This window comes from Euprymna scolopes, chromosome 18, assembly GCF_053919585.1.
Source record: "Euprymna scolopes isolate OS-2025 chromosome 18, ASM5391958v1, whole genome shotgun sequence".
Lineage (NCBI taxonomy): Eukaryota > Metazoa > Mollusca > Cephalopoda > Sepiida > Sepiolidae > Euprymna > Euprymna scolopes.
Genome location: NC_136499.1, coordinates 108,205,175 through 108,219,273, shown reverse-complemented (window position 1 = coordinate 108,219,273; position 14,099 = coordinate 108,205,175). Strand labels below are relative to the sequence as shown.

The 14,099-nt window shown below is 32.4% G+C and overlaps 1 protein-coding gene across 2 annotated transcripts in view; it reads right to left on the bottom strand.

The window, feature by feature from the left end:
- Positions 1–5,650, bottom strand: part of LOC145297752 (myosin-2 essential light chain-like) — a 45,858-nt gene extending 40,208 nt beyond the window's left edge. Inside the window, exons 1-2 of one of the 2 annotated variants that reach the window (XM_080143985.1) lie at positions 5,512–5,650; positions 5,381–5,408 (exon numbers count right to left, since the gene is read on the bottom strand). In XM_080143985.1, coding sequence (XP_080000111.1) covers positions 5,381–5,408; positions 5,512–5,514 — 31 coding nt within the window. In that variant the 5' untranslated portion in view covers positions 5,515–5,650. The remainder of the gene's footprint in view (positions 1–5,380; positions 5,409–5,511) is intronic. The other variant, XM_080143986.1, reaches the window with a different exon arrangement.
- Positions 5,651–14,099: the final 8,449 nt, after the last annotated feature.

Sequence of the window (14,099 nt, the reverse complement as noted above, 5' to 3'; positions counted from 1 at the left end):
CAAAATTTCACATTGACCCTGAAAATATCGTAAAAATAGAATCAATAGAAAAATTGATAGATTTTTAAAGTTTAAAAATTGAAAAATATTGAGTTCGGAAAATTCATTACTGTTTAAAAAAAAAATAATTCTATTACTTTTAAAACAACTTTAATAGTTTATTTTGGAAGTATAATCCATAAAGAAAATAAATAACCCACTTTTAACAGAGAAATTACGAGATTTTTATATTTTATTCGCAGTTTCGTGTTAGGGGTGTCAAAAATTCCTACAAAAATCCTGATACACCTATCTTATCACATCGCAATCTTTCACATGAAGTCACACAAAAAAAAAAAAAAAAAAAAAATTTTTTTTTTTTTTTTCGTCTTAGTTTTTAATGCTTTTTTAATTGATCAAAAATTAAAGTTTTCACGGGTGGTTTGCAAAAACATAAGCACCAAAAACATTGTTTTTCGTTGTTTTCTTTTGTGTGGGGGTGGTGAGTATTCCATTAACAGGTGCTTACTGCTTCTCTTCATTGCTTCAGCCGTTTAATTAACCGTTTTTCCGTAAGTAACGCGCCGACATTTACCATTTCACAAAAATTCTGCTTACATTGAGGAGGAAGCAGTAATGGTGCACATTTAGAAAAATATTACATACTTTATGTCGAAAATAGCAATGCATCCAAAATTACGAAAATTCATCGAGTAGAATTGCTATCTTTCAGTAAAATAATGTTTATCGCTTTAAGGCAAAAAAATATTGCTGCTATGACAAGTAATTTAAAATATTCTTTTCACAGTTATGCCCCTGTGTTTACATTCCTATAAGGTCTAAGAAAAATAAATTTAAATGTGATTTTCGTATTCATCATAATCGAAAACCTTTAGAAATCATTTTAAAGAAAACTATGGTGGACCTAATGTAAAAATTTACCCAATTTTCCGTAAAGATTACTTTGGTATTTTTTTAGATTAGGTCCACCCACCGCCACAATTGTTTTTTTTAAATGACATCTTTTAAATGTTTTCGACTATGCTGAATACGAAAATCGTATTGAAAATTTGCAGAAATAATTAGTTATCGAGATATAAAAAGTTGTACTATGCATTGTATTCTTTGGCGGCCATCTTTTTTACTCGCGTGCAGTGTCAGTCATAGATAAGTAGATTTGTTTATGGCGCGCGCGCGTACAAAAGATGGCCGCCAAAGAAATACAATACATAATACAACTTTTATATCTCGATAACTACTTATTTCTGCAAAATTTCAATGCGATTTTCGTAATCAGTCGAAAACCTATAAAAGTCGTCATTTAAAAGAAAATTGTGGAGGTGGACCTAATCTGAAAATTTACTTTTTTGGATATATTACTATTTTCAGCATGACAATTAAGTACGTAATATTGTTTTTGCTTAAAAAAAAAAAAAAAATCGATCTGTCGACTGTATCTTACCAAGCACCCAATTTTTATTGAGACCCTCCACTCCCCCCTCAAACATTAAAAACGACCATTGTGTGTCGAACTGTACAATCGTGGGAAAGGGATAAACAAAAACATGGCGACAATCGCATTATGTAATAAAAGATGAAAAGCGTTAGTAGTTTAGAAAACGTCAATTCGATTGTGAAAGGCGGCAATTTTATTTTCAAAAGATACTTTTTGTAATTATATTAAAAATTGGTGGTTTGTGAATTTTAATATTTAAAAATTAAAATGGCAGTGAAAAATAATTTAAAAATGATACAAAAAAAAAATCGATATTAAGTCTTTATAAAAAAAAAAAAAATGACTTTGTTACAGCATAAATTGCAATGATTTGGGGGGGGGCGTTGAAAACTTACAACCAAGAGAGAGGGTTTACTATTTGACTAAAAATTTATTACAACATGGCGTAAAATAGAGTCTTAAATGTTTTTGTGCTGGTTTAGACAATTGACAGATTTTTTTTAATATGTCGTTTTAAGCAAAAACAACTGTACTTCACCGCAAGATCAGTGTAGTATCTTTCTGGTGCTACAGCTATCTAAAACACCCCTTTTGTAGAAGCTGGATTTCCCCCACATTAAAAACCGACCTTGTGTCTGTCTAACTGCCCTCGCGGGGACGCAAGCACATAGGAACAGTACTTATGTCGAAAATAGTATTAGATCCAAAACTTACAAGAAATGCATCCAGTAGAACAACTGCTATTGTGCAGTTAGTAAAAAAAATCCGGGTTTGTATTACTGTGCAGTACACAGATTCGTAAAAGTTGTCAAAAAACAAATATATAACAAATAAATGTTATCAAAGGCAAGATAAATTACTTTTCTACCAAACTGGATATAATTTTGGTGTTTTTATTCAATTTAACATGTTTATTCAGCTCGAAAAGCATACAGTGTTTACCGATATATTAGAAAATTCAAAATGGCGGCTGACTCTCTCTTTAACACGGTAAGTTCGGAAAAAGGTGTAATAAATAATAAACTAGACAAAATATTGTTAGAAATTCGCTCAATATATGTTACCGTGACATAACTTGACATATATTCGGTGTTTTTTTAATAGTATATTGTCTAGTTTATTATTTATAATACCTTTTCCCGAACTTACCGTGTTAAAGAGAGAGTCGGCCGCCATTTTGAATTTTCCAATACATCGGTAAACACTGTATGCTTTTCAAGCTGGATAAACATGTTAAATTGAATAAAAACACGAAAATTATATCCAGTTTGGTAGAAAAGTAATTTATCTTGTCTTTGATAACATTTATTTGTTATATATTTGTTTTTTGACAACTTTTTCGAATCTATGTGTACAGTAATACAAACACAAAAATCCATTACTATGGTCTTAAAGTCTGCAAAACTGTTGAAAAGAGATAAATCTGTCCCCTGTATTCGCAATTCTCAAGGTGTTTATATTTAGAGAACGTGCAATTCCCACTAATTTTTCATAAAAATTACTTTTAACTATAAATAATTTTCTACCCAATGAATTTTCGTAAATTTTGGATATAGGGTTCACGTGAACTTTCTGTACCCCCTTTAATTTTTTTCCTTTTCGTCTTTTTTTTTTTTTTTTTTTTCCAACTATTTCTGCAGATAATCGATTGGACACTAAGCTACCAAATTATAAAAATAAAATTGAAAAACATTTAAAGATTTGAAAGGGGAATTCCATTTCACATACAACGTTCTTGTAAATCGATCTATTTCTTGAACTAATTTACGATAGCCTCATTTTGACGTTGGGTCATGAATTTGGGGGCATCATCGCAGTATATAAAATAACACTTGGAACTCTAAAAACATGATTTTTTTAGTTATTTTTTTACGACCTGCCCCGGCCCAGCGTAGTATAAACTCCCCCAAAACCACCCCATGTTAAGAATGGCTTTCGAGGTTGGGCGTGGGTATTCCGAAGGCCGTTCTTAACATGGGAAGGTTGGGGTGTTTATAATACGCTCTGGGGGCACGTCGTAAAAATTTACCGTTTTTTCTTTTAAATAAGACTTTCGTCGATTTGTACTATATGTCCAGAGTCACCCATCATATTCCTGTCTTTAGCCATGTTGATAGTACATATACCTATATTCGTACCACTGAATTACACTAAATTCTATTCAAAGTTGCTGAACATGTCACAGGTAGTTTTGACAGACAAATCAAAAATTAACGATAATAACACTGATAAATTAAGGTGTGACCCTTCAAAGAAGGTCCCACTCCTTAAGTTTTTTGGGTTTGTATTACTGTACACAGATTCGAAAAAGTTGTCAAAAAACAAATATATAACAAATAAATGTTATCAAAGGCAAGATAAATTACTTTTCTACCAAACTGGATATAATTTTCGTGTTTTTATTCAATTTAACATGTTTATTCAGCTCGAAAAGCATACAGTGTTTACCGATATTGGAAAATTCAAAATGGCGGCTGACTCTCTCTTTAACACGGTAAGTTCGGAAAAAGGTGTAATAAATAATAAACTAGACAAAATACTGTTAGAAATTCGCTCAATATATGTTACCGTGACATAACTGGACATATATTCAGTGGTTTTTAATAGTATTTTATCTAGTTTATTATTTATAACAGTGTTATAATAACACCTTTTCCCGAACTTAACGCTATAAAAAAATAAAATAAATAAATAAAATAAATAAATAAAAAGTCTATCGCTATGGCATTATTTAACTGAAAAACACAATAGCAGTTCTATTCGATGAATTTGCGTAATTTTTTTATATTATTTTTGCTATGGTAAGTACTATTTTTTGTTCAAGATCGCATATTTAAAAAAAATCGATCTGTCTACTATACTTTAATTAAAGCACCACTTTATGAAATTTTGTTTGATTTTTCGGTGCTAATGCACTTACTGATCCGCGCTATTTTTTTAAATCGTATTTCCAAGTTTAATTAAAGTTTTACGGGGTTTTTTTTTATTATTATTATTATTATTCAATTGTAAGGTTAAAGTACAGAATAGGTACAAACCACCCTCTCCTCCCCATGTTAAGAATGGCTTTTTAAATAACATTATTTCAGCACGGATCAATAAGTGCATGAGTACAGGTTTTTCTAAAAAAAAAAAAAAAAAAAAAAAATATCGGTTAAATTGACACTTATGCTATCGTACTGAAATAACATTGAAAGCCATTCTTAACATGGGGAAGGGGGCGTTTTGTAACTATTCTATACTTCCATCTGACAACGGAATAAAAACAAAGGTACTAGTGCAGTACTACTGCAGTAGTGCACTCATTGATCCGTGCTGAAATAACGTTATTTAAAAAAGCTATTCTTAACATGGGGGGGGGGTTGTAACTAATCTATACTTTAACCTTACAATTGAATAAAAAATAAAAAAAATAAAAACTTTTAACTGGAAATACGATTTAAAAAATAGCGCGGATCAGTACGTGCACTAGCACCAAAACAAAGATATCGTGAACTTTGATAGTAACTTAAAAACACTATTTTTTAAAAATAGCACGGCACGGTAACATAAATGCATAAACACCCAATCTTTGTTTGCTGCGGACTTCAAGTCGCCTATTTTTCCGTATCACCAAATTAGTTAAAGCCTCATCTTCATAAATAACATAGGTCCCTCTCCGATAAATCGGGGGGACCAATAACGTTATTTAAAAACCCATTCCCAAGATGAGGAGGGTGCGGCCGTTGTTAACTATTTTGTACCGTCACCATAGTTTTTTTTAGGAGGGGGTATTATTTTTATCTTTATAGCAAGCAACATCCCAAAAACTTCAAGATAAAAATAAGCTGAAATTGTCAACACAACAAAATAAAATTAATTGTCTAAATTTAAAAGAGATTTCGAAATAATAAAAAAAAATGGCTTCAACTAAATTTGATTTAAGAAAAAAAATACAAAACTCACCGCAGATTCGTTCTTCTGAGAGTTGAGCCTACAAACAGCGAGAAAGAAAAACCATGATTACTTCAGGTTTAAAAGACAAAATAACGATGTTTGAATATAATTTGAAACGGTTGAATAAATGGTAGACTTACCATTATCTTAAACAAGAAAAATGTACACAAAAAATGTAGTTACAAAGAAAATCAGAAAATGGTGGACAAGCTAACTGTTTGATGATGACTAAAGACGAAAGTGACAACTTCCGGTAAATTGCATTATGGGAAGACTCGCATGAACAGTCGCAACTCATTGACAAACAAACAAAAAGGCCACGCCCACTAACTGACTCTACTTATTTACATGCTCCCAAGAGCCTCGTCACATACTTGAAAACAAAATTCCGTTACCTACTATCAAGGTCTTGGGCCAGTCTTACAGCTGTCGGAAGCGACTTGCCAGTTTTGACCCTTATCTTATTTTGGGGGTAGTCGTATTTTCAGACGGAAGTTTTGTATATATATATATATATATATATATATATATATATATATATATATATATATGAGCAAACAGTTAATGAAATATGTTAAAAAACACTTTGAAATGAGTTAAAAACATATTTAATTTGAAAAGGAAACACTAGATAAATGGATAGTCCTTAATCCGCGGAGTTTCGAAGAAATACTCTCCTTCTCATCAGAGGGTAGGAATTAGCAAAATGCAGGATTGGATTTTGCATGATGAAGTATTTGATGAAACAACAAATAAGTCAAAATTTTTATTTAAAATATAATTATCCACTGACACGTATTTCATCGTTTACGACTCATCAAAGTGGCTGAATCTAGCGAGATTTGAAATCGGGACCCCATCCAATTTGAGATATTCAAAAATAGGAACTAATGAAGTTAACGAGGTTGTTAGATAGTGCTCGATAACAATAATAATATATAATATATATAATATTATTTTAAAAAAATATTTTTTATGATTTATTTGAAGGTAAACAGTTACATTTTGTCGCTACAAACAGTCATTTGTTTCAGTCAATTAGACTTCGTCAGGCGACCAAAAATCTTTCAATAAATTATATATGTGTGTGTGTGTGCGTGTGTGTGTGTGTGTGTGTGTGCAATGAGAATAGGCAAAAAAGCTTGTAGAAGCAACTTTAAGAAAATTTTTAATTTTTGATAAACACAGTTGTCTTTGAAACTATGTAAAGATGCAAATATTTTATTTAGTCTGTAGATTTTTAATTTATTTATTGCTGACTATTATCCTCATCTTTCTTAGTTGTTGCTTCAGCAATAAATAAATTATTAAATAATACTCATCTCAATAATGAATTCCAATATATCTGCAGATTTTGTTTTGAATTTGACTTCAAGTTGAAAAAAAATCTAATGATTTTTAATAAAATATTTGCATCTTAACAGGATTTATTAAAATTATATATATGTACCAGTAGTGGGGCACCTGGCTTTGCCCAGTTGTAAAATATGCTTAAATATGATATTTTTATTTGTCCGGATTTTTTATATATTATTATAGAGTCGTGATTTCAAAAATAAAAAAAAGAGTAGTGGAATGCCATCGGTTAGAATCGAACCCAAAAGCAAAACTGTAGCATTCAAAGCTGGTGATGTTACCACTGTACCAACATGACACACATATGATATAAATAAAAATAAACTGTGACGAATGTACAAAATGTATAACGATTTTTGCAATTTTGACCCCTTAAAAACTATTTTAACCGGCTAAAGACCCATAAAAGAATGGTTCATAAAAAATCCAATCATTTGAGGCCTCCAGTACTGCTCTGTGACTTTTAGTTTCAAGAGAGATAAAGTTTGAAAATATGAAGGCAGACAGACGGACAGACAGACAGACAGACAGACAGACAGACAGACAGACAAACAGGCATATAGCCTTTTATATATATGATTTATTTTATTTAGTCTTTTATATATATATATATATATATATATATATATATATATATATATATATATATATATATATGTTGTAAATAAAAAACGTCAAAACCCGGAGATAAGTAGAATTTGCCTACAGTGTGAATGTGGTATTGTGGAGACTGAAACTAGTTAAGAGAATAGACAAAAAGGATGACACATGATCTTCGTCTCATCCACTCAATTTGGCCTTGTGTCACATCTGTTGTGTACTTTTGTAAGTACTTTTTTGTGAAATCTATTTTTGTGAAACTTGTAAAAATTATTCATGGATAAATAAATCAGCTTCAAAGCAGACAGGGTTCAGGTCATTGTTGAGATGGCTTTTTCCCTATTGGCTGAGGTTTTGCTTTAGTATTGTGTAGTTCTAGATCCACCCTCCCAGGCTTTGTTTTCTTGTTATATAGTCACAGTACCCAAAAGTGTATATGTTGGATAGCAGGTTATTAAAAGTGTTTATATGACATAGCTGGAGGGGAGGGGTATGGAAGAAGTTTCATACTTTCTGTCCGGATCTACGCTCTGATGACAATCTGGCATCAGTTGAAATGAATAGCTCTTGTCTTTGGGAGGCTCCATGTTTTGACAAGCTTCTGGGCTTGACCTTTACTCCTGACCTGAAATGGAACACGCATATCAAATCCATTGCTAAGGTCAATGGAAAAATGGTGGGATCCTTCTACCACTCCAGTAGATATCTCACTCTTGATGCAATTCTCTACTAGCCAAGTACGGCCAATTATGGAGTGCTGTTGCCACATCTGGGCAGGAGCTGCTAGAAACAGCTTATCCTGCCTTAGAGTTCAAAATAGACTTCGTAGCTTAGTGGAGGATTCCCTTTTCTCTTCCCTGCAACCTCTTTCCCACAATTGCGAGCCTGTCTTTGCTTTATCGTTATTTCCATGGCAAGTGCTCAGCTGAGCTTCAATCTATGTCCCCCCTCACTAAACTTACACGAAAAACACTCATCTAGCCAAAACCATTCTCACACTCTTTATCTGTGCCTAAACCTAAATACAGATACCATGAACAAAGCTTCTTTCTTAGAACTGCATGCCTGTCAAACTCTCTTCTGATTGCCTGCTTTCCAGATGATTACAATCTGATTGTCTTCAAGTCCAACGTAAACAAGTTCTTGATGAACCGTCCCCCTAAGTAATCCAATTTACAAAATTCCCACAACTGTTGTTTACTACGCCATAATCACATTGACTAATGGTTACCCATTAACCCTTATCCTCGAGTTGTCTCCGGGCCTTGATAAGCAGTGATTCCTGTGTAAAAAAAAAAAAAATGGTCCTGTGTCTTCAACTGCTGAGCGCTACGCAATGTACATCAGACAAACACACTAGATCAACGAGACATACCTGAAACTTTTCTTTACATACTGATTCTGAACTACAGGACAACAATTTATATTTTATACATATAAATTTATTTCAGATTTGTCTCAGGGTTCCCACTAGATTGGTGGCTGTGTGAATGAAGCGTTTGCCTTCAGTTCCAATATTTTATGCCAGCTTTCAGGGTTCAAATCTCAATCTAGACAATTGTTCTTTTTTGTTTTTTTTTTTTTTTTGCTTGTTTGTTTGTTTGTTTTGAGTGGGATGTTTGGAGTTGTTTCTTAGCCAATATCGATCATCATCACAAACCTGAATAATGCACTTGTTTATAATCGTGTTACAGGCGCATATTTACACAGACAAACGACTTCCTGTTTTGAAAGTGACCGGCACTAAACAGCATAGACTATACTTAATACAAAAAGAAGTTTTACAAAAATATCAGCTAGTGAATCCGTGTTTATTATGATGTTTAATCAATTATTTATTGATAAAATGCACATTTTATTTTCTATATTATGTTTGTTGGATTTCTTTTGTATTTGGGTACATAAAAGTAGTAAAAAAAACAAAAACAAATATGTAACAAATAAATATTATCAAATGCAAGATAAGTTACTCTTTTATCTAACTGAGCAAGTTTTTAATGTTTTTATTCCCTTTAAAATGTTTATTTTGTCCGAAAAACAAATAGTGTCAAGCATTAGGTGAGAACAAGAAAAAATGGCTGCAATGTGACACCTGAATATTTAAAGTTTTGATAATGACTTTAAAATAAAAAAAATAAAACAAAGTACTGTCAGAAACCCACCCAATAAATGTCACATTAACATTTATTGGCTGGGGTTTTAACAGTATATTATCTTATTTTTAATTTTAAGTTATTATCGAGACTTCAAATATTTAGGTGCCAAGTCGCATCCATTTTTCTTGTTCTCACCTAACACTTAAACCCTAAAAACTTATTCAGCTAGGTAGAAGAGTAACTTATCTTGTCTTTGATAACATTTATTTGTTATATATCTGGGCGGTTTTTTTATCAATTTTTTCATACTAATGTGCATTGTAAAACAAACCCTGTTTATTTCATTTAATTTATCATGTGAGAAAAGAAATAGTATTTTTAGATAATGTTAAACAAACATTCATTCATTTTCTCTTCTATTCATTTAATTTATTTTAATTAACTTTATTGAAAAAATTTACTTTTAGTATTTATTATTTCTCAAAATAAACGTATTTAACTTATTTTAATTTATTTTAGTTTATCATATTTATTTTTTAAAAAAATGTCTATAAATAAACATATTTGTTGGCCTAAATTTTCATCGAGGTGTCTTCAGATTAGGTCCCTATTTACTTGCCTCCCTACGAGGGCAGAGTTAGACACAAAGTCGGTTTTTAATGTGAAGAAAACCCAGCTCCCCAAAAAAGGGGCACTCTTAATAGGAACAAAAATAAAAATGTTCTCCATCTTGAAGGATTTCTCCTCCACTAATAGAGGAAAGAAAAGATGAAGTTTAGCATCAGAACAGATGGTATTTATTTGCTCCCCCACCGAGCAAATTAGGCACAAGGCCGATTTTTAATGTGAGGAGTGAAGGGAGGGGGAAGGGAAAAAGGGGACCAGCTCCCGAGAGGTGGGAAATGGGAGCTGGTTAATGGTCAGGCATGTGGGGTTGCCCCCACATCTGGTCTTTGCTAGTCATAGCTAGTCATAGCTTGCAGTATCTGTCGGAACAGATACTACACTGTGATCTTGGCCAAGAAGGATAAACCCAAGTGCAGACCACTTTCAAAGCAGGAAGTCGTTTGTCTGGGTAAATATGCACTTTTAATCTAAAAAAAAAAAAAAAGGAAACGCTTTTTTTTTTTCTTTAAACTGTCGTTTTCATTTATTTATTTATTTATATATTTTTACTAGAAAGTCACCACTTATCAAGACCCAAAGGTCACTCGAGGATATGGATTAATGAGTGTCAGGTGGTAGGACAATGGTGAAAATTGGGCAGAATCTAATTATTTAAGATGATGAGTAGTTCTAGGAATTTTCGTTTAGTTTTAAGCACAGATAGAGAGTAAGGAAAATCATTGACAGTGGTTGTAGTTAGACGAGTGTTTGCCATGAATGTTTTTCAGAGAGGAGACCATAGATTTTCATGAAGATAACGATAAAGATAATCTCTTTGAGAAAAAGGTGAGAGAAGATGAAAGGACATAACCCATAAGTTTTCCTGACAATTTATTTTGAACTGCATCTCAATATAAATAAGCACTATCACTTCTTTTAAACACTAGCAGGAAGACCCGATGTTGCCTGGAATTAAATGATGATCAACGAATGTTTCACACTCCCATATTTTTATTGTCATCGGAATCCGTGAACTCGTTCATTTTTCAATCAAATCGACTGATTGCCTGCTCTAGTTGGAAACCCATCACAGTGCATCGGGCGGAAGCTTCACATGCCTCTCCGCAGTGATTTAGCCCACAATACATTGTAGTCTACGTTGCACTGTAGAGAACCTACTGTTGATTTTATAAAATTATTTTATATATAATGGCTTGAATGAAAGTTTAAAATGCAAAAGTCAAGTATCATGGTTCAATTGTGCTCTAAACAGAAACATTATTTCAAACGCACCCCTGTCATATCAAAGAACCTATTTCTCGTTTTATATGTCGAGCTTTTCGGTTTGTGTGAGAATTTTTTTTTTTTTTTTACAAAGGAATCACTACTTATCAAGGTCGTGGGGCACTCGAGGATAAGGGTTAAAGAGTGTATATTAGTCAAAGGGACAATATCATATTAATCGTTAAAGTGTAAATTTGGTAAATTGGATTACTTAAGGGAAACAGCTCATCAAGAACTTGTTTACATTGGACTTGAAGACAACCATATTGGAGTCAGCTGAAAAGCAGGCAAACGGAAAAGAGTTCCACAGATGTGCAATTCTAAGAAAGAAGCTTTGTTCATGAAATCTATGTCTAGGTTTAAGCACAGATAAAGAGTGTGAGAAATTATTGATAGTGTTTTCAACTAGACGAGTGTTTCTCGTGAATGTTTGACGAGGGAACCATAGATTGAAGCTCAGACAAGCACTTGCCATGAAACTAACAATAAAGCAGAAAGGCTCGCAACGTCTCTTCTGTGAGAAAAAGATTGCAGGGAAGAGAAAAGGGCATCTCCCACTAGGTTACAAAGTCTATTTTGAACTCAGGCAGGATAAAATCTTTCTAGCAGCTTCTGGCCAGATGTGGCAACAATACTCTATCCTGGGACGTACCTGGCTCTTATATAGGTAGAGAATTGCATCAGCAGATTTATTGGATCGATAGAAGGATCCCACCATTTTTCCAGCGACCAGAGATTTGATGTACATGAACTTCTCAATTGCACTTGCAATGTTAGGCAGTGTAAGGTATTAACTTTGGTCAAAATCGTCTGTTCCTTATTCCATCGGATTGTTTTGAATGTCGAGTATCAATACTTATCAAAGACATTCTAATACAAAACCTATCTAATAATGTCGTCAGGCACATAAAGTACGCTCGTGTGAAATTTCATAAAAATCAGCCCAGCTGTTTTCGAGTTCATAGGGAACACACACACACACATACACACACATACACACACACACACACACACAAAGTTGCTTTTATTTTTATATAACAGCAGAATAGATTTTAAACACAAATAGTTCACAAATGAGTAATGAGAGTAATTAATGCAAGAATGGGTATAAATTTAACCATATACGGCCATCAATTTGGCAGAAAACATTAATTCCAAGTCAACGGTCCATAACTTTTGCCCGTTTTTAACGGGCTAAACCACCACCACCATCTCTCGGTAGTGGTGGCTTAACAGTCTAGTAATTTATGTTGCCAATAGTAACTTTTGCTCTGAAAGGAGCCCAAAATATGAGACTGGGTAAAAATAGAAATTAAATAAATAAATAAATAAAACTACTTGTTTTCGCCGCTGAGTCAGCCCCCACCCCGTCGTCTATTCAGCTTGACATAAAGAGTTTTTATTATTTAAGGCGAAGTCATTTTCTACTTTTTCTTTCCTCTTCTCGCCTTATAAGGAAATAAAATGTGGTCTGACAACATTAAAAAAAAAAAAAGTTGTTCTTGTTTTAGCCCAACGAATTATCCAGACCAAACCTACTTTTTGTAGTACACACTTCATTGAAGAAAATCTTCATAATAATAATAATCTCTAGATTTGTCGCATTCCTAAACTCACTTAAATAGATTGCTGTCTCTGACGAAGACACGTAGAAATTCTACGGTGACTTTATCGTTAGGTCTTTTTTTTATTTACGACGGGGCGGGAGCGCGTAATAAAATTAGACGAATCACAAAGATAGGCCCTCTTTTTTTTTTTTTTTTTTTGGTGCTTGTTTAGAATTACACTTATTTAAAAAAAAAAAAAATTCCGAAAAATCTTTATAAATTTACATACTTGTCACGGAACGAAAATGTCATATTCCAAAAATCATATAAATTTATCAATTAGTTTTTTATATTTTTAACTATGAAAATCAAATTTTATGACGAGGCGAGGCAGGCGTTAGATTTTTATCGGTCATGTTGAATAGATGCCTGGAAAACTCGTTCCCGGAAAACTTGTACCCGGAAAACTCGTACCTTTTTGCTAGGTAGGAAAACTGGTCGTTTATTGAATAATTATCGATTGAACACACATTTTATGACCGGTTTTGAAGGAGATATTGTTTTTAAAAGAGACTATACCCCCCCCTCATAATATTTAAAAAATATATTTTTACTTGTTTACCGTTGTTTTTAAAAAAATAAAATTAATACTCGATATTGAAAACAATCTGATGAAATAAGAAACAAGCGATTTTTACCAAAGTTAACACCTAAGTTGTTAGTGGTTTCACTTATTTTAAAGTGTTTATTCTGTTCAAAAACGATACTACAGACCGCATAATATTTTTTTTTTAATATTTATACTTATTTACTGTTGTTTTTTAAAGGGAAACATCGATTTTTCTACCTAGCTGGCTAAATTGTTAGTGGTTTAGTTCATTTTAAAGCGTTTATTCAGTAAAAAAAAAAAAATTTAAATAAAGTTATGTGAGAACGAGAAATAATGTCTGACATGAGGGTATCATATTTAAGGGGTCTTGATAATCGCTAAATAAGAAAAAAAATTAAATACTGAGGGAGATTTGGTTTTAAAAAGAGCTCCCACCCTCCAAAAGAAAATAAATTTTAATATTTTTTAAATATAATTTAGAGAGAAAGGGGCGATAAAAACTATATCTTCCTCTGAAAACAAAACGAATTATAATAAATGTTGATAATTGATAAAATTATAATTTTAAATAATGCATGCGTGCATTTGGTATGAGAAAAAAAAAATAATAGAATTAAAAATCCAAAACA